This window comes from Balearica regulorum, chromosome 1 (genome assembly GCF_011004875.1).
Source record: "Balearica regulorum gibbericeps isolate bBalReg1 chromosome 1, bBalReg1.pri, whole genome shotgun sequence".
Lineage (NCBI taxonomy): Eukaryota > Metazoa > Chordata > Aves > Gruiformes > Gruidae > Balearica > Balearica regulorum.
In genome coordinates this window covers 132,266,403-132,292,000 of record NC_046184.1, presented here as the reverse complement: position 1 = coordinate 132,292,000, position 25,598 = coordinate 132,266,403, and the positions used below count along the sequence as shown (strand labels likewise).

The window sequence follows — 25,598 nt, the reverse complement described above, 5'->3', positions numbered from 1 at the left end:
TGATGGAAGGACGCTGGGCCTTTTTTGGCCACATGTGGTAAGTAGGAACCAAAATATGATCTGTGTTATTCCATTATTTGTATTTCCATACAGAAGGTATAGAGGTTTATTCATAATTCCCATGGATGCTGCTGGCCAAGGATTCTAGTCCTGTGCACACGGGCTCAAATAAAAACCCACACATGAGCAGGTGACAGAAGAAAGCCTTGAATCACGAAGATACACCAGATAATTTTGATCACATAAGCTTTCTGAAATAATTAGCTCCAGAAATGGCAGTGTGTTGAATTGTTATTTGTTTCTTAAAACAATTTGAGTACTATCCATTCTGAAACATTTTTTCTTGGATACTAACATTAGGTATACTAACATTAACTTTTTCCTTGCACCCTTACTTTCTGTTTTTTCTCTATTCCTTTTCTTGTTTACTTAAAAACGCAACACGACTTGTCATTCTTGCCATGCAATTGTCACACTTGCCTTCTCTATCTTTGAACTACTTCCTCTGTCTCCAAATTAATTTCCTGAAGCATTAACTTTCTTTCTCCTAACAGTCCACTACAACTTCCTGATCCTATGACGCAGGAGTTACAAGTCATAAACCATGTTCTTCAAAACCAAGAAGTGGAAGAAATTACAAGTGCGATAGGTACAAAATAAATTTTCAGGGTCTATCTCAGGGGTTGGAATTACGTTAGGTCCCACGGCTAAGCAACAGCACTGGTCCTAGCACTTCCTCCTGGCTTATTTCCTCACATATCCTATCTATTAGTCATTATCTGCATATTCCATGGAACTGCTGACAGAGTACATGCAGGACAAGAGATACAGTTGCATCATCTCCTTTATCTAGACATCGGCGCAGCTGATGAGGAATGTTTTGATTTCAACACAAATTCCTGCTGCAATGTAATTATTTACCAAAAATTAATTACCACACAGAAGAACATATCAAGACATGAGTTTTTACTTGTGAAAGAGAAGAATATTAACATCTATAAGCATTTTGTCTGAGATGAAAACTTACCCCTTGAGCATGGAGATATTCAACTGTTTTTGTTATTGTAAACAGAACAGCACTAGCTTCTCGTTCTGAGAAAAATTTTTGCCTAAGAATTTTATCAAGCAGTTCTCCTCCTTTCATAAGTTCTGTTACTACATAGACATATTTTCCATCATCATACACCTGCAGAAAGTACATAAAGATGTGAACGTCAAAATATTTATTCTCTGCTATCTTCCTGTGAAATGCACAGAGATAGTGCAGGTGCATCCACAAGCTGTTTTCTTCAATTATTTTCCCTATATTTCTCACCCCACACGCTAACCAAACATTGTTCAGCTTCAAAAAAAAGAACACAAAACCTTCTACAAACAGGTAGTACAGTAATGAAATAATATAAAAATACTGGCAAGTAAATGTTTAAAGACAAGAAAGGATGAATAACATGTAGTTTTCCCCACATATTTTTACTGAAACAAATTAAACTAGACATGGGAGAAATTAAGAAGTAGTAATAAACGGAAACTAGACTAGTTAAAGCAAAACTAGAGCTAATTCTAGAAGCAATTATTGCACCAAATTACAAATATGAACAGAGATCATTCCAACTGAACAGTCAGACAAAAAAAAAAAAAGAAAAAAGAAAAAAGCAATCTAAGCTCACCACAGACAGCCTCTGTGAACACTGAGGTTAATGCATACAAAGCTCCTATGATAAAAGCCTACAACTCATACATTACTCCACACATAAAGCCTATACTAAAGTCTAAAATTAATAAAATATATTTTAGCCCTTACTTCTAGTGACAGAAAATGGCTTAATTTTTACATGGCTTTTACCTTCTAGGGAAACATTAGTTGAGAATTATTTACATTATCACCAGGGGGCACTACAGACTGAACTATACCAAAACACATTTTAAGGGGTACTTAAGCATTTCATTTCAGTTGCATTTTCTTGGCGTTTTAACTTAATCCAGAAAGTAGTTCCTGCTTTAATGAAACCTTTTACAGACTCTGTTCCCTATTACTATTTCAACCTACTTTTTTATGGTGATGTTGGAATTACTGTCTTCAGTAATACATGTGAAATAAAAACTAGTTTGTGTTTAAGTAAAAAAATTGTCCAAGATATAGCAAAACAAATTAAGGAATAGATATCAGTTAAATTAAAAAAGAGTTTTCATCCCAACTTCCTTGTCTTAAGCAACCTGGGAAATACAGGCTACTAAATTCTACTTAGAATTTTTTGTGCTGTTAACTATACTAAAAGGATTTATTTTCTCACCAAATAAAAAAAAAAAAAGAGAAAGAGCGTTAAAGGAATAATTCTGCAGGTTTTACAAACTTGTGATCTTAAGGACAGGAAGACATGATGGGCTTCTATGTTCTTATTTAACAGCAATTTTTCCCCCCAAGAAATATAAATGACTGATAATTTGAATGTGTTTGCATTAAGACTTTAAATACTACACAGTATTAGAAAGCAGAATTATTTAGTTTTAGATACAAAACTGGCATTTTAGATTTTTTTAATAGGCATGCTCCCCCTAATCCTGGTATAACATGAGGAAATAAGCTTATTTCACTTGACATGATGAAGCACACTCATCTCAGTACTGCAGGGGGCATTCAAACAAAATTTGCATTTGGTTACTTTTTTATCTGCTACCCTTTGCTGGTCCTGTTTGCCTGCCAAAAAACCCCAAACCCACAACCCACCCCAAACAAACCATTCCCCTCATCCCAATTTCTCTAATGGTGTTATCAATTTACTTGTTTGCACTGAATAAATACTGTTGAAGTTTTCTTCTCAGTTAGGTGCACAGTATTATGCTGAGATCATAAATGTGATACTAATTTCTAAAATGAACTCCTGGCACATGCCAAAGATCAGTCAATATGTCTTCTCTACCAGGCAAATTGGAAGAAACTATAGTGAAAAACAGATGTAGGCTCAGGAACAAAATATAAGGTAATGGAGAAAGAGAGCGTGTTTTTTGCAAAGTGAAATAAGATCTCACATATGTATTAGGAGATTTTTTTGAAGCATAAATAAGCACTTGGACAGGGAGACTGGATATGCTGTATTCAGGTTTCTAAAATACTTCTGAAAACATTCTTCAGCCAATGCTTTAAATAAAACAGGACAAAAGTTCTGTTACAGAACAGTAACTAATAGGTAAAAAAGGGTAAAATACATATAATGGTCTGGTACAGGAAGTTTCTAGGTAATGGTTTGTTGGAAGCTGTGTGCTTCCTCCATTCTTACACTGTTTCCTAGGCATCCACTAATGGCCACTGTCAGAGGCAGGATATTGGATAAGAAGGACATCTGATTTAGCACAATATAGCTCCTTCTTTTGTTTATATACTGTGTAACCGAAAAAGACCACTGATAACAATCAGAAGGAAAAACCCCAGAGGACTGTGCATTGCAGAAAGAATTTAGTCTTTTGAATATCCATTGTTTCAATTCAAACACCTTAAGAATTAAATTATATAAAAAGGCCGAGCAAGAATGAAAATTTCCATCCTAAGCTAAATTCAAATATTACTGCATTTATTCTTGAAATATGATGAAAGAAAGAAATTATTTCTTGCAGAATAGTAATTTCCAAAGACATGCACTTAAATGCTGAAACATTTTATTTTGGCATTTCAAAACAGAAAGATTTAAATTTTGGTGTGGAACTGAATGAAAAATTGAGTCAAATCTACATTGAGTTTTATTTGTATAACAATACATGTTGCTCTTGATGAGTTTGAGGCCTGAAGGCCAACTACTCCTCCTTTCCTCTGAAAGCTGTAATAGCACACCACTATACTGTGGGATATGCAAGTAATCTGCCCCACACATCTATATTAGGACAATGAAAAGATAAAATAATGTTAATTTTTTACAGTAGTGGATATTATACAAGTCTCTAATACATATGAACACTATACCTCTTTCCTTACACTGGACATACTTCCATAAACTGGGCTTGAGGAATTGATCTGAAGTAGCAATAAGTAAGAATTACAGCCTACTGTCTTCTCTTTCTCTATGCACTTAAGGCTTTTTTTTTTTTTTTTGTAGTCTCCTTTTGCTATTTGTGTATTACTGTTGGTGTGAATGAAAGATTGCTCCTACTGGAAGATGACTGAGGATGATGAAGAATTAATGACAAGGTGGAACGATTCAGCATATGTGGCAACTTTTCAAGGCTGCCTGGGTTTCTCTGCTCTCAGTGAAAAATATTCATAATGTTTAAATTCAGGTAAGTACTCACATTCCTTATGTTTGTCTTCCTGTTTAAATAACATAACCTCTATCATGAATTAAACTAATATATAAACCTAGCATGCAGCACTAAAAGCAACCTGAATGCTGGTGCAGGTTCCATGTTAGGACGGTTGCTTTCAGGTAACTTCATTGCCCAACCACATGAAGCAGAACAAACAGAAATTGGGACTGCAATTATGGTATCTAGCTTGCAAGAAGGTAAGCTCCATGGTGGGCTCCCTTGTATATCTGACTTCCTTTTTTCTCCCAAGAAGGGGCCAAATGATGTGATATTGATAAAGACAGATTATAGGAGGAGAACACTTTTAGGCAGAGTTCTGTAGTACTCATCTCATATTTACGAGCTACTGTTTTAATGACTTCAAAATGTCTGAGTCTCCCTTCAGCTGAGCTCAGCTTCCTGGAAATGGTTAGCTGTTTTGCTTGAGGTTTAGTTTTGGGGACCAGAATACTTTCTTGCAGACTAAGAAAGTCATTAAGCATATGCCTTTTTAATTATTAATCCTCTTTAATGCATAATCAAGGAGAGAAAGCCAATTTTCTTTTTCTGTTAGATGATCAGAATCTGCTGTTCACTATGAAAAACCTCTACCTCCCAACTTATGTTATTCTTTGCTTTTTATGGTCAAAGTGTTTCCATAGTCAGAGAAAATAATACAAGAAAAAAAAAAGCTAGATAATCTTCCATACAAAGACCAGATAAAGATACTAGGTAAAGAAAAGTTATGACCATGGATATGAAAAGATTTTGTCTGCTACTGAGTAACACTCATTACTGTCCATGAAAATTATTCTGGGTCTTGTGCTATCGCAAACAGTGAGTCTTCAATTATGTAATAATGCATTTTAAAATTGCTTTTGACTAATGTAAACAAAAGTAGATTCAAAGTTAACCAAGAAACCAAAAAACTTGCTTGTTCCTTTAAAAATACAGCCAACGTTAAATGAATTATTCCTGTACTAGGATTTATGAAGGATGAATATATGACTGCTTTGGATTATGTTGTACCAAAATATGACCATCTTTAAAAAATGACAATGAGACAGCTCAGTAAAAAAAATTACTTTGTTGAATAAACTGCATTAGGACATTGTTTTATTTTTAAATACTGAAAAACAGTAACATAAATCTGAAACATGTAGTTTGTCATCTCTTAAATTAGAAATTGATATGCAATTATAATACACTAAAGGATGTCTTTAACACACTACTTACATCTTTTAGGGTAATAATGTTTGGATGCTGTCCATAGCGCAGCAGGATTTCAATCTCCTCTGTTGGATCTCTTTTACTTTTGTCAATGATCTATAAGAGCAAATAGATACATAGGCGTAATTCTTTTTGTGGATGTTATATAGTGTAACACTTTGGTGTGCTTACTAGCATAAACAGATATGCACTTTTTATTGTTGTTGGTAAAGGGTTTTTTTTTTTAAATTGGAACAGCAAGGCAAAGCAAAAAACATTGGAAAAACATGAAAAAAATCACTCGGTTGAAAACAGTTTTGGAGCATAAGTGATCTGATCCCTCAGGCTGTGATAAATAATGCAAGGCTGTTTAGTAGGTAAGACTTCTGTCACCCACCATTTAATAAGATAGGGAGTTCTTAATTTGACACAAGATACTGGTTTGACGATGCTAATGAACTGATTTTCACAAAGCTATTCTCAAAAAAAAATATTTAGTGCAGCAAAAGACAAAGCAGAAGAGTAAGGGAATCAAAAATAAGAAAAAGGAAAAAAATTCTCAGAGTTAACTCAGACAAGCATTCCATTATGAAAGTTCATTTGAATCTCTGGAGGCTTGCTGTCAGGCTCTGAAGTTGTCCCTGTGCAAACAAGCAAAATATTGTTTTGCCCTTCTTAAAATGTATTCTTATTCTTTTCCTTTTTTTCTCTTGTTCTGAACCGTGGAATTTCCTCTAATGTTTTCTCCATCTCTGTCTTACCCCTTCTTCCTCCTGACATCCTAAAACTCTTACTGCTACCAGCACCTCCTTAACACACTGGACACTGATCACTTTATTCTTTTTTCACGATTCCTTGAAGGGAAAAAGCCACAACAGAGGCAGCAGAAAAGCGAGGCGATCCTCACAATAAAAGTTATGGCTTAGAGAATTAACAGCTATGCCAGTACTTTCTTCCAGTTTCAAGAAATTACTTCAAATTGCAAGCACAGAAGTCAAATCTGTTCCTGGCCAGAACCAGAATAACAAGTATGTAACTACCAAATGGAAACTGGAGGGTTTTCAGTGGACAATCTGCGTACAAGGATACAGCGAAACATAATTCTTCACATTTTACATATTTAGGTAGTAAACTGTTCAAAAATTCAAATAGAGAACTGTCTCACAGTACAAGATTTTTTTTTTTTTTTTTTTTTTTTGCTTTTAAAGTCTGCTAATCTGTACTCCTGCTTTCATAGTAACCATTCAGCTGCACAGTGTTACACAGAAAGACAAAAAGATAAACTTATCATTCTACTCCTGGGAACTCTGCTGATTTCAACTAAGAATTTAATGCCTTCAAAGAAGTGCTAGAAAGCCCAATAGAGTAACATAAAAACAACATTAGAAATCTTGTTTAAAAAACTAGCAAGCAAAGAGCTGATGTTTATTTTGGAAGGTGTACCAGACAAACAGTGTTCTGAACTCCTGGCTATCTAATAATTTATGAATCTACTTTGGAAGCAAACCCCCCATATGTAACTATGTTTAAATAAAAGTAATTGATCACATTTTTAAAGAGTGATGGAAGGTCATGTAAGCATTTCATAGTACATTTCCTTCTAGAAGCAGTCATGTAACTCCCATCCCTTTTACTGTAATTACACAGGTGTTTCAAAGACTGAAGACTGCTTTTCACCACCCAAACCAGCATACAGATAACAACCTCCATAGCAATTCTATATAAATATCTGCCAGTAAATATTCTGTTTGGTTGATTAGTAACTTCATATTTGCATCTAAAATCTTTTTATACTACAAAAATTAAGAAAATTTGCTACGTTCTTTATGGCAAATAAATTAATGATGCCCCACGTCTATGATGATAAGACCTGACAAGACTTGGTGTTCTGTAACAAAGTAATTACCTTTACAGCATATTCCATGTTTGAAGCTTTATGAATACATCTCTTGCAGATAGAGTACGACCCAACTCCGATATCTTCCTTTACTTCATATCCATCAGTAAATTGAATACTGTTCCTGTGCAACTGCTACCAAAATAACATTATCAATTAATGAATATTCTAAATATATAACTGACCTTTATATTAAGAATAAGTTTTTGAATTCCCACTGATTTGCTTCAGATTTTAAACTGATGGCTGTACTAGGTAAAAGTGGCCTAAATAGCCACTACCTTCTGTTTGGTATTAGTATGAGATAAATTATATACTAGACATATTGTAACTAATGCACAGTATATTTTAGAAACTGACAACATGATGTTGCTGGTTACTGATTTATTAAAGATAGAATCTCCAAAACAAAGTAGTTCAGAAGACTACATGATAAAATAATGGCAAAAAAGCATCACTGTTTGTATTATCTGAATAGATGGATGCCAGCTGGAAAATTCAGACATACTGAAGCGAATCAGATTAACTGGAAATCGCATGGAATGGCAGTTAAAAATCCATTCACAGAAATAGAAAGCTGAAAGAAGGACAAATGTTCACTCTTGTAAGGGAAGGAAATGGTGTTCTAGTATAAGGAGGTTGTGCAAAGGATGCAAAGTATTTGCAGGAAACCATCTGGGTATCCTGCAGTACAGAAAGAGGAAATAGGAGTGAGGAAGTGGTTGAGGGACACAGAGGAAAGGTGGCAGAGAAACAGACTTTTACAAGAGAAGGAAACCATATACAAAGAGAAAGAATTTCATCCAGAAAACTATGTGGGAAAGAAGGAGCACAGAAAAGCTTGTAGAATCTTTTACCAAGATTTCAGGACCAGAAGTCAATTCTGACCCATATACCAAATCAGACAGTTTCTTCAGAATAAAAAAGGATCTAAAATCCCTTGAAGTTTAATGGTTTCTTACACATGAAACAGGTAATGTGCACAAAGCATGTTACGACTATTCTAGACATAAGAAGATTAAAGAAATACAAGAGCTATTCATCTTGTGAATAACTGTTTTTTAAAAATTTTCCTGACATTTGCAAAATATCCTTGCAGTGAAAATACAAACAAACCAAATCATACAGCATACCTTTTTATTCCTACTTATACACCAATAAGAAGTTTTCAACACAATTTAGATCACCATCTGGTTTTTCACGACTCTGTCTTTCTCAGTAATCAGAATTATTACAAGCAGAAAGAGAAGGTAGAAATAAAATTTCTGCAGAGGTTTTCCAGTTTTCTTTCCTGTACATGCAACTGCTTTTTTCCCCACTGGTTGCAAACATGCAACCAGTGTTGAAGCATGCTTTTAAGAACGACCTCAGCGTCATAAGGAGGCATGGCATGCCTCTCCCCCCTTTAGCATGAGGTCTACTTTTCTTGTCTCACACAAAAATCACACCCAAGCAAAGCTTAGAGGAGAGGTGCTCCAGCCCTCTGAACATCTTCATGACCCACTCCAACAGCTCCATGTCCTTCTTATGTTGGGGCCCCTAGAACTGGATGCAGTACCCCAGGTGGGGTCTCACAAAAGCAGAGTAGAGGGGCAGAATCACCTCCCTCAACCTGCTGGTCATGCTTCTTTTGATGCAGCCCAGGACATGGTTGGCTTTCAGGGCTGCAAGCGCACATTGCCGGCTCATGTCGAGCTTTTCATCAACCAACACCGCCAAGTCCTTCTCCTCGGGGATGCTTTCAATCCATTCCTCGCCCAGCCTGTATTTGTGCTTGGGATTGCGCTGACCCACGTGCAGGACCTTGCATTTGGCCTTGTTAAACTTCATGCGGTTCACACAGGCCCACCTCTCCAGCCTGTCAAGGTCCCTCTGGATGGCATCCCTTCCATCCAGAATGTCGATCACACCACACAGCTTGGTGTCGTTGGGAAACTTGCTGAGGGTGCACTCGATCCCACCGTCCACGTTGCCGAAGATGCTAACCAGTGCCAGTCCCAATACCAGCCCCTAAGGAACGCCACCTGTCATCGATCTCCATTTTGATATCAAGTCGTTGACCACAACCCCTTGAGTGCGACCAGCCAGCCAACTCCTTATCCACTGATTGGTACATCCATCAAAGCCATACCTCTCCAATTTAGACACAAGGATGTCATGTGGGATGCAACGAGGAAGGCTAAGGCCCACTTGGAATTAAATCTGGCAAGGGATGTCAAGGACAACAAGAAGGGCTTCTTCAAGTACATCTGTAGCAAAAGGGAGACTAGGGAAAAATGTGGGCCCGCTGCTGAATGAGGTGGGTGCTCTGGTGATGGAGAATACAGAGAAGGTGGAGTTACTGAATGCTGCCTTTGCTTCAGTCTTTACTGCTAAGGCTGGCCCTCAGGAATCCCAGACCCTGGAGGAGTCTTATGAAAGGAAGACTTTCCCTTGGTTGAGGATCAGATTAGAGAACATCAACACCCACAAATCCATGGGCCCCGATAGGATGCACCCACGAGTGCTGAGGGAGCTAGCAGATATTATTGCTTAGCCACTCTCCATCATCTTTGAAAGGTCATGGAGAACAGAGGTGTCTGAGGACTGGAGGAAAGCCAGTGTCACAATGACTACAAGCCAGTCAGCCTCACCTCCATCCCTGGAAAGGTGATGGAACAGCTCATTCTGAATGCCATCTCTAAGCATGTGGAGGAAAAGAAAGTTATCAGGAGTGGTCAGCATGGATTCACCAAGCGGAAATCATGCTTGACCAATCTCATAGTCTTCTATGATGGCATGACTGGCTGGGTAGATGAGAGGAGAGCAGTGAATGTTGTCTACATTGAATTCAATAAAGTTTTTGACACTGTCTTCCATAATATCCTCATAGGTATGTTTAGGAAGTGTGGGTTAGATGAGTGGACAGTGAGGTGGATTGAGAACTGGCTGAATGGAAGAGCTCAGAGGGTTGTGATAAGTGGCGCAGAGTCTAGTTGGAGGCCTGTAGCTAGCAGTGCGCCCCAGGGGTTAGTACTTGGTCCAGTCCTGTTCAACACATTCATCAATGACCTTGATGAAGGGACAGAGCATACCCTCAGCAAGTTTGCTGATGATACAAAACTGGAAGGAGTGGCCGATACACCAGAAGGCTGTGCTGTCCTTCAGCAAGACCTGGAAAAGCTAGGGAATTGGGCAGAGAGGAGCCCTATGAAATTTAATATGGGCAAGTGTAGGGTCCTGCACCTATGAAGGAATAACCCCAAGCATCAGTACAGGTTAGGGGTTGACCTACTGGGAAGCAGCTCTGTGGAGAAGGACCGGAAAGTCCTGGTGGACAACACGTTATCCATGAGCCAGCAATGTGCCCTTGTGGTCAAGAAGGACAACGGTATCCTGGGGTGCATTAAGAAGAGCTTGGCCAGCAAGTCGAGGGAGGTTATCCTCCCCCTCTACTCTGCCCTGGTGAGGCCACATCTGGAGTTCTGTGTCCAGTTCTGGGCTCCCCAGTTCAGGACAGACAGGGAACTACTGGAGAGAGTCCAGCAGAGGGCTACAAGGATGATGAGGGGACTGGAGCATCTCCCTCATGAGGAAAGGCTGAGAGAGCTGGGTCTGGTTAGCCTGGAGAAGACTGAGAGGGGATCTCATCAACGCTTATAAATATCTAAAGGGTGGATGTCAAGAGGAAGGGGCCAGACTCTTTTCAGTGGTGCCGAGTGACAGGACAAGGGGCAATGGGCACAACCTGGAACACAGGAAGTTCCATGTGAACATGAGGAAAAACTTCTTCACTGTGAGGGTGACTGAGCACTGGAACAGGCTGCCCGGAGAGGTTGTGGAGTCTCCTTCTCTGGAGACCTGCCTGGACACAATCCTGTGCAATCTCCTCTAGGTGAACCTGCTTTATTGGAGGGGTTGGACTAATCTCCAGATGTCCTTTCTATCCCCTACCAGTCTGTGATATTAAAGAGTTATTACAGTACAGATGGTAGAAGGGTTGAAGCCTATTCACGCCTGTGGCTGCTCAGTAATTAAACAGGTCCTGCACCTTCAGAGGTTTTGTTTGGATAAAATAATCTGGTCTGTACTTTTCTTGTATAAAGCTGATGATGACTTTGTCATGGTACTTCATTCTGTGATGAAGGAAACAATCCCTCTACCTAGAGAGGCCAATACTGCTTTATTGACTTTTTTTTTTTTTTTTTTAAAGCAGATGTACTCACCTGGACAATTGAATGCACTCCAACTGTCTGCATTGCTTGGCTTTCATCATCTGATGCAATAGCTACAAAACTAAATCCCCGAAAAAGTTGATGTGCATTAGCACTAGGTGGGATACCAGGTGAATCTGAAAAACACATCGTCTACTTACAAGCAGAGTTTTAAAAATGTAGACATGAGATTAAATCTACTCTGAAGAGTAAACTACAGCTTTATTCTATAAAGTACACAGAAACTGGAATTTGCAGAAAGTGTTTCTGAGGACCAAAATACAAATAATTACTGAACTGTCACCATCATGAATTAAATGAAGCCATAGAATACAGCCTTTAAGGAGACACAGACATGAAGAATCTTTTTGAATTTAAAAAAAAAAGAGATGACTTAAATAAAATTGAACTTATGTAACATAGGACAACTTAGTTGTCCCTCGTGATACAATTACACCAAAACACAAAAACTTTTATAAACTGTGGACTACTTGTCTGTGAGCATTCATTTAGTCCAGCAACATGTGGAAGAACAAGATACTTTACATAAGCTGAACGGGAACAATGTCTCTGATTTTTTAATATGTAAATTGTTTAATTCTTCTCTTTTTACCTTTTGGAGTTTTTGCTGTAAACTCAGGGTCAAAATAAAACGTATCTTCAGGTCTGCCAGTTGCAGGTTTGAAAGGGGGATGAATTTCTCTCCTGTACAATTTCTGAAGAGAAGGCAGAGGCGAGTGAATTAAAAAGTTATATGACACCATCAAACAATTAACTAAGAAATTTACTGATTTAACTTTGTAGTAGATACTCACATTCCAATCTATTTTGGAAAAGAACGCATGCCTCTTAATTTCTTCAACTCCATCTGGACCCGCTCCTTTTATAAAGAAGAAAAATGTCTGCGAATTATTTTCTTCTTGGTCAAAAGAATGACAAGCAAAATTATATTTCTTATTTCTTCTGCATTAATTTTAGACATATGAATAGCAGAAATTATAATATTTTGTTCATTAGAAGAACAAACAGGCAAACTATGCTCTTATTTCAAAGCCTATTTTACACAAGAAACTGTAAACTTATTCAGTCAGTTTAGTGATTGATGTTATCAATATTATAATAAAATTTAAAATATTCTGCTAAACACTTTACCTAATCTGTTTGCTGGGTTTCTTTTGAAGAGCATTCGCAGAAGACTCTGTGCTTCAGGACTCAAGAACTGGGGCATTCCAAGTTTGGCCCTACAGAACAAAAATAATTAATAGTATACAAACATATTTAGGTAAAAATTAACTCTGCATTAGCCCTTTCCTTTGTCATTCAACAAATCCATATGAAACAAAATAGCATCACAGAGGAATTGCCTTCAGACATCAGAAACAGAGCAAAAGTGCTGTCAGTCATGTAAAAGTGTAATTTCTTTTTTTTTTTCCCCTCTGTTTCGAGTAGTATAGTATTTTCAGTATTGACTCAGGAACTGAAGTAGAGGAAGAAGTGGTAAAAAAATGTAGAAAAGAATAGTCATAAGATAACAGATTACAAACTTGTAAATTTTTGTAATATGTTTTGATCCACTTTTAAGTTGAGTTATTACCAAATGACATCAAACAAGAAAATCCATTCTGACAGCAAGATAAAAGACATTTTAGAAGGGGTAAGAAAACTACCACAGTATCACATACACCAAGAACACTCAAGCAAAACAACAGGAAACCTAAGTTAGAAGATAGAAATTGAATTAAGGTAGGACAGATCTTGCAAGATTAGCAGGTAAAAAAAGAGAAAAAAAAAATCATTCCTTTCTTTCTTTTATGCTCCCCTCAGTACATTTGAAATATTACTTCCCAACTTGCCAGTCTTGAATTTTTAGATTTAAGTTTTTGTAGTTCTGTCATTTAATTTTGTTTTGTAATCCTCAACATATTTTTCTCCTCCCCATTTAATGTTGAGCTTCCATCCTCTCACTGTTACTAGGTGTCACTTTTACCATGATAGTGGTAAAGATGGATGTAATTCCCTCCTTTCCATCACTCATTCAAGCTGTAGCTTTTATTTTTCCGTAACAATCCATGACACAAGCTTTCTCTCTGTTTCAAGCAGAATACATGATTTCTAGAATCACAGAATGGTTTGGGTCGGAAGGGACCTCAAAGATGATCTAGTGCCAACCCCCCTGCCATAGGCAGAGACACCCTCCACTAGACCAGGTTGCCCAAAGCCCCATCCAATCTGGCCTTGAACACTGCCAGGGATGGGGCATCCACAACCTCTCTGGGCAACCTGTTCCAGTGCCTCACTACTCTAACAGTAAAGAATTTCTTCCTTATATCTAATCTAAATCAACCCTCTTTCAGCTTAAAGTCATTACCCCTTGTCCTATCACTACATGCCCTTGTAAAAAGTCCTGCTGTCACTTCAGCAAGTGCATACACATTGCCATTGATTCACTATTCATTACTTTAAAACTAGAATTTACTAATTTTTCCATTCCTTTCTGCATTAAACAAGCATGGGGATGGGGGGGAAGTCTGAAAAACTTTGCCTTCTTTGGGCTCTTCAGTAACATACTACTGGCACATCAAGACCAACAACTGAGTGGAGGAATGGGCAGTGGGCCCTCCAACACTTCCCTGATTGCCATGCACCACTAGCAGCTGAATTCTTACTCATGCACTTTATATGCAGTGATTTCATTGCATGTTCACTTGATGTCATTTCTACTCATAGCAAAGTATCAGAGAGCTAAGCTGTAAGAAGAAAGCAAGGAACACATTGTCTGCAGAAGCACAATAATATCATTCACAGTGTTATTGAAGGACAGAGGACAGGCAACTAAGTATGACAGGACTGTGCTGGAGTGGGTGGAAATCTTTGTCCTGTTATAATCCAAAACAGCTCCAACAGCAGGATGCAGCCCTGGAGGTTCAGCATGAGGGGTCAACTGCTTAGAAAAATCTAAAACCAGGCCAAAACCAAAACTGCAATTAATCTTACAGAGAAGTGACTCAATGAACAGAAAATATGAAGAAATTCTAGAGGACTGGTATGTACTGCAGTGCACAGTGGAGTGGAGGCCCTTGTGCAAACCACAGAGTGTAAGCCTGTTGTTGCTTCCTTTCCATCATGAAGGAGCACCTTTCATAAAACCCTTTACTGGCCACGTGACACAGCAGAAGAAAAAGTGATCACCAGGTCCTCAGAGTTCCTAGGTTATACAACTACATGAGTGACAGCAATTTTTTTCTGACATTCTTGATGGACAATGACAAAATTTTATATGAAGGTATACCTCTTCAGTAAAAAACCCAACTTTATTGCTGCACTCTATGATTTCTTCAAATTGCAGAGTTTATCAGGTTTAGGTAAAACACACAAGAATAAACAAAAACTTGTCTTGGTAACATGACAAGAGAAATATTTATGAGAAATAAAGAGCCCAGGAAAACACGTGTTGTAAGAAGAAAACATTTTCTGTGGACTTTCAGGAACAGAAGGTAAGAAAAGCAATATATCTTAACAGATACACTATGACAATATGAATTTGTATGTCCACCTGTTCTTTTTAAACAGTTTTATGAAAAATTTAAGGAGAAATATGGTACATTTACTAGTATATAGAAAATAAAAAGAAAACATATTGCCATTCTTATGGGGCCAGACAAAAAATGTGAACTTATCAGAAAAGACTTTAAAGTATCTCCTGTTTTTCAGCTGTTCATACTACCAACAGCAAAATAGATTTATATTTATGTAATAATCATAAATGCACAGAACATTAAAACAGAGGTGAAATTTCTTTACTTCATACCACATTTTTTTGTGCAGCACCCTGAAACTAGTAACAATTACAAACACTAGAAGGTGAGAAAAGAAAGAAGTTGGAAAGGGAATGAGAGATACATGCTCAGATGAAATCTGAAAGTAATTATGAATGTCAATTAACTGGGGAGATGCAAGGAGGATACTCTACATTGCAGCTGAATACAGAAGATTTTTGTAGCAACAGTGGAAAGATTGTTGAGGAACAGAGTGCAGTCACATGCAGGCAGAGAAGAGAAAGATGTGACTCGTGAGACATGGATAGAAAAAAACCACATGGCTCCTGAAATAAGTGAGAGTGCAGCAGAACTATCTCAGACTAGCTTCTTGTAAATAGGAGGTGCTCAGAAGGAGTTTACACTTGCTGTGAATAGATAGAACCTTTTAGTTAAAGGCATTCAATAATCACAACATGAAGATTTGAATTGGCATGATGTTGAGGCAGCAGCAGAAATTAGCACCACTAAATACATTTGCAAATATAAGATGAGGAGGAAAAATAAGGCAAAGAATAACATAACTCGTATGCATTATGAAAGCAAAAAACAAGAAAAAGAATGAGTTTATCTTTTCTAGCAGTTTTCACATTCAAATAACTTAGAAAAAATATGAATTTCATATATTTACTTTTTGAAACAGGCTGTTGGTGCAAAAGAAATGCTGGCTTCAATATATAGGCAGACAAGTGGTAACAGGACTAAGAACAATAATGATGCAGAAAACAAATAAGAAAATTAAAATAGTCTTATGAGCTTCCATGGGAAAAAAATGGTGTTAGTAAAAAATGGCTGGAAACAGAGAAGTGAAACTATGACATGAGGAAACAGAGTTGTTTGCACAGCGTTAAGCTACAGTCCCAAAAGCGGGACAATTATGTCACAGGTTGTATTAGTTCAGAGAATATGTAGGGGATCAGCAAGGAATAAACGAAAACCAGGTCTTCATTAGCAAAACCAAGAATGTTAACTGCATGAAGGAAAGCAATTTCCACAATATAGCTAATGCAAAACCTATACTGGAAATAGCATAGGGGAAAATTGGAGCTTGGGCAAGTCAAAGGAGAGTACATAAGGGAAGGTGCACTTTAGCAAATAGGGGAAGTATCAGGGAAGCAAGTTGTTGGCAGCACCAGTAATATAAAGAAGTGGGGTGAGGAGCTGGTAAGATAGAGAAGGACAAGGAGAGAAAATACTTTCTCAAAAAAAACTAAAACAAAAAAGAACACGGAAAAAATGCACAGGTTATCAAAAAGGATAAGAAAGTTAAAAATATTATGAAAATAAGATGGGAAAGATCGTATGGTTGGAGAAGTTATTATTACAGATTAAAGAGCTGCTATGAAATTCTTTGTACCTGGTATGGGGGAGGAATAGAAATGCAAATTAGATAGGCGGCAAAGGGAATTAATAGTATGGAATAGGGAGTGAGGATTTACCAGTACCTTTGGAAATGAGGGAAGAGTAGAAATTAGATATTGCAGCCCGGAGGGCATCCCTGTAGAATACCTGATGAGATATATAAATAAGAGTGTACTCACTTGAGAATCATAGTCATGGTTTCTTTTCTGTCTTTCCCTTGGAAAGGTAGAGTACCAGTGAGCATTTCAAACTGTATAGAGTAAAACTTTCATCAATTACATTACCTGGACAAAATCTAGTTTTTGACAAAACTACTTAGCATCTTAACCTTCCAAAATTCATGCATGTTAACAACCAAGTCTGTGCAAAACAACTTCTCATTGTACAGTTTAAATTACTATGAACATCAAGCAGCCTTTGCCATTTTTAAAGCTGCAAAATATTTTCCTATATTGATACCTTGCTTAACATGCTTTTATCTGAACAATTTAGACTATAATGTTCTGTGTTTCAACTCTGCCTAACAAGTTTATTCTTGGAAGACTTGATCTATACAACTGTACCTTAGTTTTCAAGAGGATGGGGGTAGGGAAAAAGATTCATCTTTCAAAAGTTAGTGACAATTTCTCCTCATGCAGAGATATTTAAAAAGGTCAAAATTTTAAAAATTGGCATATACATAACCTTCATTGGAAAGGGGAAAAAGGTTAGTTGATTGACAAAGACATGCATGATGAAAAGTGGTTACTATATGCATACAGTGGAAATAAAGCCTGAAGGAACATGTAAGAGCTACACAGTACGTGCATGCACATTCTACAGTGCCTGGTAGTAGGCAACAGACACTGTTAAAATACTGATTTGTTCTGAAAGTGACTGAGTAAAAATAGATAAATATAAAGGGACTTCCGCTGATCTGCAGTATACTGCAGGGATATCAGATTTAAGTGAGGTAGTGAAAGCAGTCTGGCAGCAGTCATGGCAGCCAACACTGAGACAGAAATCATGATTTTTGGTTTAAGAATTGCGAAACAATTTAGTTTAAGGAAATTTCATGGCATAGACTTAAAGCTGTCAAGATTAAAATAATTATAAAGAAACTCTCTGAACAGTTTATACAAACTTAAGTCATCCTGAACACAAGGTATCCTCTATTCCTCTCTTTTCTGGTATGACCCAAACATACAGCCTTCTAAGCATTAAAAATGTACTTGGATAACTTGAGTGACTATTGTGTGACTGTAGTATTCTTACATACACAATAAGAGCATCAAGCTGCACTAACAGCATTATTTAAAACTCCTATTAAATTAAATTTTTAATTTCTTATTACACTATAAAGTACTTAGAGAACAAAAGCTGTGAACTTCACTACTAGTAGATACTTTTTACTCTAAATATTATTTTTTACATATAAACTTATATTTAAAATTTTAAATTTAATATAATGCCACCACATGAAAAAACCCATACTTTTAACTTTAACACTTCTTAAGACAATTGTCAGTAAGATGTGAGAGGCATAAGCCAAAACTGTTAAAAAAATTCACCTTTTGCTGTTTTATAGTTTAGAATGATCTTCACAAATTGCACTTGCAAAAAAAATGTTAAAGGTAAATTTGTAGTGCTGCATGTTTTATTTCAAGCAAGTGTAGATGAAAAGTTTCTCTAGCAAGCTCCTATTTTTCACAAGCAGAGACACTTGTATAAACAACTCAGCATATATATTCTTTGTCCCCCACCATGCCAAATACTATATTTGAACATCAATAGGCCAATACTGCTTTAAGAATAAGCCAACATTGGCCTTCCCTAGTTATCATCTTTTATTTCAGCAGGAGAGTATCTCAACAAATACATAATGCTTCTGAAAACTTTAAATGAATGTTTTCAGATGTCTGGCATCCCTTAAAACAGTCACTGTTTTAAAGGACAAATTTGAATATACTTCTCAAGGATGGTTTAAACATACTTAATGTCTAGCAGCAGGAGAAAAAAGGCCAAACAATTTGTTAAGATATCTTTCTAGTCTCCCTTTCTATGGTATAACTCCTGTTCCATCTAGATACTGTGTAGTCGTACCACACCAGCAATCACTTGAATTCTCAATCAACACAGATTCTAATTAAGAATGACTTAGGAGTGTATACATACAGATGGTCTATGAAAATTACCATGCAAACTAGAAATACAGGCAGCAAAAATATGTCTTAAAGAAAACTGCACTGTATTCCATATACTAATATAGAGAAATTGCCGTTTAAGGTCATATCCTTGTATTCAAAGTAGAAGCCAAAGTGTTTAAAATGCAGTGCGCTTAGACTGTGAAAGCTACACCAGTTCACATCTCACATCTTTCAGCGATTTTTAATTTTAACATATGCACTTCATAAGCACAAAATTATGTTTTCCAGCTTTATAAAGCAAAGCTGAAGATTCTGCAACTACATTGTAATTACCTTTTAATTGACTGTGTTTTTACTGATAAAATGTGTAATTGGGGGGGCGGTGTGTGCGCTTGTCTGTCTGGAGAGAGTTTAGTTCTCAGGTGCTACTGTTAACAGTCAGTTTTCAGATCACAACAGCATTGTAGATGATTAAAAGGTGATAGGATGACTTATTTTCAGACACAAGAGTCCTCATACTACAAAGCGCACACATTAGTTGTACTGTTACACTCATATGCAGCAGAAGCAGTAAGAAACAAAAACATTTTAAGAAATATAATTATTTAATCTTTATGTCAAAAACGCACACAAAGATTATAAACATTCAAAGCCATTCAGCATTCCTAAAATACCAAATCTATTTTTCTTGTCAAAGCCATATTTGATATACATATTATTTCCCCCGACTCTGCGACTTCACAGAAGTTAGCTCCTTGCAGAAACTCCATAAGTAACTGAGCAACTATATCCCATATCAGCTCTGTGTCATTTAAATTATTTTGACCTGAGAGCAACAGCTGCCATTATTCCACTAAGTTGTAATTACACTGGAGACTAATTAGAAAGTTATCATTCATTTTTTTCCAATTGAGAATAAATTCAAATTTAAAATTTCGATCTAAATTTCTTCCCCGCCTTGGAAGACACAGTATTTTTCCTGAATACTTTAGTATTCCCATTAGTCTCCGTAACATTCAAACTACAATAGATGCATATTTCAATTCCACAATAACACAAATATGGCATATTGTTGGTGTTGATATGAGACCTAGTCCATGTTCTTGATCCAAACTCTGTGGTATATTGTTATTAATTTAATGTAATTTAGACTTTATTGGTAGTTACAATTCATTTAAAGCTCACCTTACGGTTTAATATTTGTCTCACCAAACCTCGCAAAGCACAGTTTTGCTATTATTTACATTTACCAGAAACCTACCATTAAAACACCAAAAGACCACCAGTCTGCGCTCTGTGTATGGCCTCGTCTATTAACGACTTCTGGTGCCATATATTCCACTGTTCCACAGAAAGAGTAGGCTTTTTTTTCGTGATCAATTGACTCCTTACTTAAGCCAAAATCTGGAAGAAAAAATAATAGTCCTAAATGTACTAATTTTTTTTTTTTAAAATCACTCATGGTTATTAGTTTCACCATAATGTGAAATATGATGCTTATATCATTCATATATACACCTAAATACATGGGAATTACAGAATTCTCCTCTCCCTGCATTATCACAGGTCCATAGCATCAGATATACTTATAAATCTGATATCTTATTTAAAGATTAACACATTTCATTTATTTCAATTAATAATCAATAATTACACTATTTGCTCCATAGCAAAATTACCTACCAGTTAAAATCACTTATTTTACCATATTGCTTGTCCAAAAAAAAAGAACACGCAAAGATTTTATTATGAACAGAGAAGAACCAGGTGTTGCAATTTGCCTTTATTCACCTGTCAATTTGATATGTCCTTCCTCATCAAGCAGGATGCTAAAAAAAAAAATAAAGAGAATACAAGAAAATAATTAAAATACCTTTTAACTGTTATTTCAATGTACTCACAGCATTTAGAAATAAACAGAACAGCAAACACAAAGACAAGCAGGATTGAACACGTATGAAAATTAATCATTAGGAGGAGATACTTTGAAGCCACGCATTTTCTTTTCCTTCAATTCTTTCTTTTTAAAGATTATGAAACATAATCAGCACATCATATTTTTATTTAACTGTTTGGTTTAATTCAGCATGGTATGTAGCAACATTTATCTTGAACTTTCAGTTTCAGCCATCTGCAGCGTGTCATTATCATAATTGTTAAAAATAGAGATACAGTTCTATTTCCCTTAAACTGAGCAAGACACATTAATACAATATATGTTTGCGTATCTATACAAAATGGGTATTCATCTGTAATTACCACTTCAAAGGGTGTTGACCACTTCAAATAACATCAAGTAATAAATATTCTCATATCGTACCAAAGGACAGGACTCACGGGCCCTGTACTTAAAGCAGGCCTGTTTATTTCCATCACAAAAAAAGGCCACACTTCTCTGGGATGCCAACTATCCTTAACCACTGCTGAATATAATCGTAATTCAAAGCATGCAAAATCTTCGAGAACTGGACTTGGTAACACCACCTACATAGCGGACTTTGCTCCTCCAGCTTCTCCTGTGGGGAGCTGCGTTTCATCCCAGGGATGAGACATGACCCAGGCACATGCTACTTCTCCATTTCCCCTGCCCTGCCCTTTTCCTCCTTCCACCTACCATGGTGGGAAACAGCCCCACAGTAGATACAGCCTGAGAGGGTTACTGCTTTGTCATTCATAACTTGCAGATAACTTCAACCTTTGATAGGTTCTTTAAATCAGACACACCCAAGGCTTAATCCCAAGGCTTTTCAATAGGTATAGACAGATTTTTTTAAATACTGTGTTTGAAGTAGTAGCTATTTAGTCTTCTGACAATTACTACTTCATTCTTTTTCTCTTGGAAGTAAATGTTAGCAAAATAACTAAAGTTCTCTCACTTTGCTTTTTAAAGATCTTTTTCCACTTGGTAAGCTGATTTTTCCTCACTTCAGGATTACTTAACAGAACACACTCAAAGTTTAAACATAATTCATTCCCTGTTCATTTGTAAGCGCAACCCCATGCCAAAAGTCTCCAAAATTCTGATTTGAGTATGAATTTTTCCCCGTCTTGTCCGTCAGGGCTAAACATTTTTAAGTTTGTGTCTTTTTTCCAGAAGATGCACAAAAGGACAAGCTATCCTGATGGAAGTTCCATGTAACAGCTGGTTTCTGTGATACTTGTTACTCATTTTTGCTCTTTTCCACTACTGCTTCACATGAGACAGTTATGTCACACAGGAGACTTTTCGGGTTCTCCATATAGCCATAAAAGAGAAGTGGGATCACCAAGGACATCAGGACTTCAGAGTTATTACCAATTTCCTGGCAATGAGGCAGAGTATGTTAACTATCCGATTAAGCACAACAGAGGAGATGCACACATTATAGTGTCACTTAGATTCCCCTCCAGGTTGAGATTAACACTACAGCATACATCTGAAAGGTTCAAGTGTTCCAGATGATAGCACTGACATTTTCACATTTTCTCCTTTACATCTTCTAAAAATAAAAAGAAAATACTGGATGATAAACATAATCAGGAGACAGAATTCAGTCATTTGAATGAAGCACAAATGACTAATGTATTGAGACACAACACCATACTGGAATTGAAGCTTCAAGCTTATTTTAAGTTTTCAGTGTAATTATGTGATCACCAATACATTAAATAAAGCATGTGACTTACTATTTTCATATTTTACTCTAAAATTTAAACTCCATTCTTATTGCAGTGTATTAATCAAGCAAGTAAAATCAGCTTTGGAAAAAAAAGAAGTGTGCTCTTCAGCTTTCAAATGCAAAGATACAACATTCAACTATAGCTTTGTATCATGCATTTGTTCTAAGTTTATCTCTAATCCAGAAATTCTACAATAATGACAAAACCAAAAGGCCAAGATGACCTCTTCTGCATTGTACACCCTAAAACACCTGGAAAATGAGAGGTAGGAACATTTCAGTATACTCTTTAAAGTAACATGGATTATAGTACTTGGCGTATCACTCAAACTAGATGCTCATGTCCTGGTGGAAATGAAATCCAACCTTTTAATTAAAATAGCCCACAAGCTTTCCCCACCTTCCTTCCTGTTCAGGTTATATAGCAAATTACTGAAGTTTAACAGCTGGAAAGAGAATTGCATAGGTAGAAGAGCTATACAAATCAAATTAATACACTGCATTTGCTGCAGAGGAGTCTTACTTTTCTGGTTTTAGGTCCCGGTATATTATTCCAAGACTATGTAGATGGTCTAAAGCAAGTGCTAATTCTGCCAGGTAAAATTTAACATCATCTTCTGTGAACATCACCTGAAAAAGCAGAACAATGTCTTTTACATGTAAAATCTGCAAAGCTTACACCAGCACCAACTAAACAATGGTAACAGTGGTTTCGCAGAATGGTTCTCCATAATACTCAAATTCATTTCTATACAAACCCCTAGAAATTCAAATTTCTTGGTTAGACAAAAAATAGGATTTTATAATCAATACTTACTCACAGTACATACTTGAAAAAGAACCTCTGAGGCCAGTATCATATTTTTCTTTCTGCAAAATTGAAGTTATTTGCTTCTGATTGTTCAAGAGAACAGACACATTGTAGTGGAATGGAAAAATTTTGGGAAGCATTTAAAGAACGTGACTACCTCTTTATTGGATGCGACCATTTCATTTCCAGACCATAAATAGACTAAAGAAGTCCAAATGCCTGAATTTTTTCTACAAAGTCAAAGAGACAAGAAAAGCACATGCATCTTGTTCTTGTGGAGACTGTCTCTAAGTAGTGAGAAAGAAGTTACAGTGATGGTAAAATCCCCAAGGTGCAGCCTGAGATGTTAACTGCAGAAAACGTAGATCAAAGAGTAAACTAAGGAAATAGTCTAAGTAAAAGCACAGATAAGATCTCAGGTAGCAATCCCACATTTTCTGTTAGGAAGCTAAACTAATCCTTGTTTACATTCGATTAAATGAATATGTTGTCCCAATTACATCAACAACTGTTGTGATCCACTGATAGAAAACACTACAATTAAACTTCTCTGAGAATTTAGAAAAAGACAAAAATTAAAAAAAAAAAAAAAGCCTGCATGATTTGATTCTACCGCAGTTCCTACTCCGAGTCTTTTTTTTTTTTTTTTTTTTTTAAATTTAGAATTTAAGACTAACATCTTTAGATACAACATATGGACCTGGAAAAAAGAATGGTAATGGGGAGCACGGATGAACGTTATTTTAAGCAAGTGTTAAGAACGAAGAAAACCATATATTTTGCCCTTAGTAGTTTAAAGGGAGAAAGTGATATCAAAGCTTATACAAAAGGTTGTTGCTGATGTTACTTCTACAAAAGAGCTAATATTTAGTACAGGCACATTCAAGAAGGGAAATCTCTGTAAGAAACATTTAAAAGCTCAAATAATAAAAGATCCCATGAGGATGATAATACACCCACACTATATTCTTTAAAAACATTGCTAGCAATTAATCTCTCCTAACCTTAAACATCTGCAGTGTAGACATCTAGCTCTGGATTAATCACTTTTCCCATTGTAGTCAATGGGGAAAAAGCAGGAACTTTTAGGCTGCAGCTCATCTGATCTATTCTAAAATTACATGAATTGATATGAGGTTGACATTAATTGCACCCAGCATGCCCATTTCACTCCATCAGTTATGAACAATTAGCGTAGATTCAGGTATCTATAATGAATATTTCTTATCTAATCATATTAAATCTTATAAAATTTGAGTGGCTCAAGATGAAAAAGTCATCAGCAGGAAAGCGATATACATTCTTTCCTGGGAATCAAGAAAGAGCTATGGATTTTAAGAAAAAAAGTATCTCAATTTTAGAGTACTAATACCTTCTACTCATCTGTGACAAAACAAACTAAAAGAAGCAGCTGGAAACAGATGGCTTCACTGAATTAAATGTAATAATTTATGTGGTCAGCACAGAAATGATGATATATCTGTACACAAAATGCATTGCAATCTACTCTCCTCTTAATAACCATATAGCTTTGTAGCAGTGACCCAACTGCCCTGGATACTCTGTAGCAAGGGAAGATGGAAGGCAGTTACAATTACAAGTTCTGGATACCAGATATATATTGGATATATTTCTATCTGATCATATATTTCTTGGAAGTTTTTGCAAGAGTGACAGCAAAAAAACCCAACCAAACACCTGATATATCAAATGTTAACATTTATTTTAGGAGTTGTAATCAAATAAATTTGAGGTAATCAAACTTTTAAAAGTTATTTCACATATCTACACAGAGATATCACCAGCATGACAGAGACAAAGTGTTCATGTTTGGAAAATTACTAAAATAAGTGGAAAACAATTCTTGCTTTTTATATTTATAAATAATATAATTTTGTGTTTATATGTAAGTCATAAAAAATTAAATCTGACACTAAATTTTGGATATTAAAACAAGACACAAATACAACTACTTTATATAAATCCATGCTCTTTCAGAGACTTATCTTTAAACATGGCAGCAATAGGAGAAGAAAATTTTGCAAGCTGTAAAAAGCAACACAGAAAGATTGCTTGTCTAAGCCTTTTTTTCAGAAACAATGCAAATTATCAACAGCATTTTCATGAAGTGACTGCGCGAAAAACCCAACCAAACAAAACCACTAGCTGGTTAAAAAAAGAGATAATCAAAATTTTATTAAATGAAAACTGAATTTAAAAAGTAAACCCTCCTAATACAGGCAATTTATGGTCA

At 36.2% G+C, this 25,598-nt stretch overlaps 1 protein-coding gene across 2 annotated transcripts in view; it reads right to left on the bottom strand.

The window, feature by feature from the left end:
* RPS6KA3 (ribosomal protein S6 kinase A3) overlaps positions 1-25,598 on the bottom strand; it is an 84,102-nt gene that overhangs the window by 11,594 nt on the left and 46,910 nt on the right. Inside the window, exons 7-17 of one of the 2 annotated variants that reach the window (XM_075775060.1) lie at positions 23,057-23,163; positions 20,666-20,703; positions 20,136-20,278; positions 16,928-16,998; positions 12,724-12,812; positions 12,387-12,451; positions 12,185-12,287; positions 11,584-11,708; positions 7,388-7,513; positions 5,509-5,598; positions 1,028-1,186 (exon numbers count right to left, since the gene is read on the bottom strand). In XM_075775060.1, the coding sequence (XP_075631175.1) occupies positions 1,028-1,186; positions 5,509-5,598; positions 7,388-7,513; positions 11,584-11,708; positions 12,185-12,287; positions 12,387-12,451; positions 12,724-12,812; positions 16,928-16,998; positions 20,136-20,278; positions 20,666-20,703; positions 23,057-23,163 (1,116 nt within the window). The remainder of the gene's footprint in view (positions 1-1,027; positions 1,187-5,508; positions 5,599-7,387; positions 7,514-11,583; positions 11,709-12,184; positions 12,288-12,386; positions 12,452-12,723; positions 12,813-16,927; positions 16,999-20,135; positions 20,279-20,665; positions 20,704-23,056; positions 23,164-25,598) is intronic. The other variant, XM_075775070.1, reaches the window with a different exon arrangement.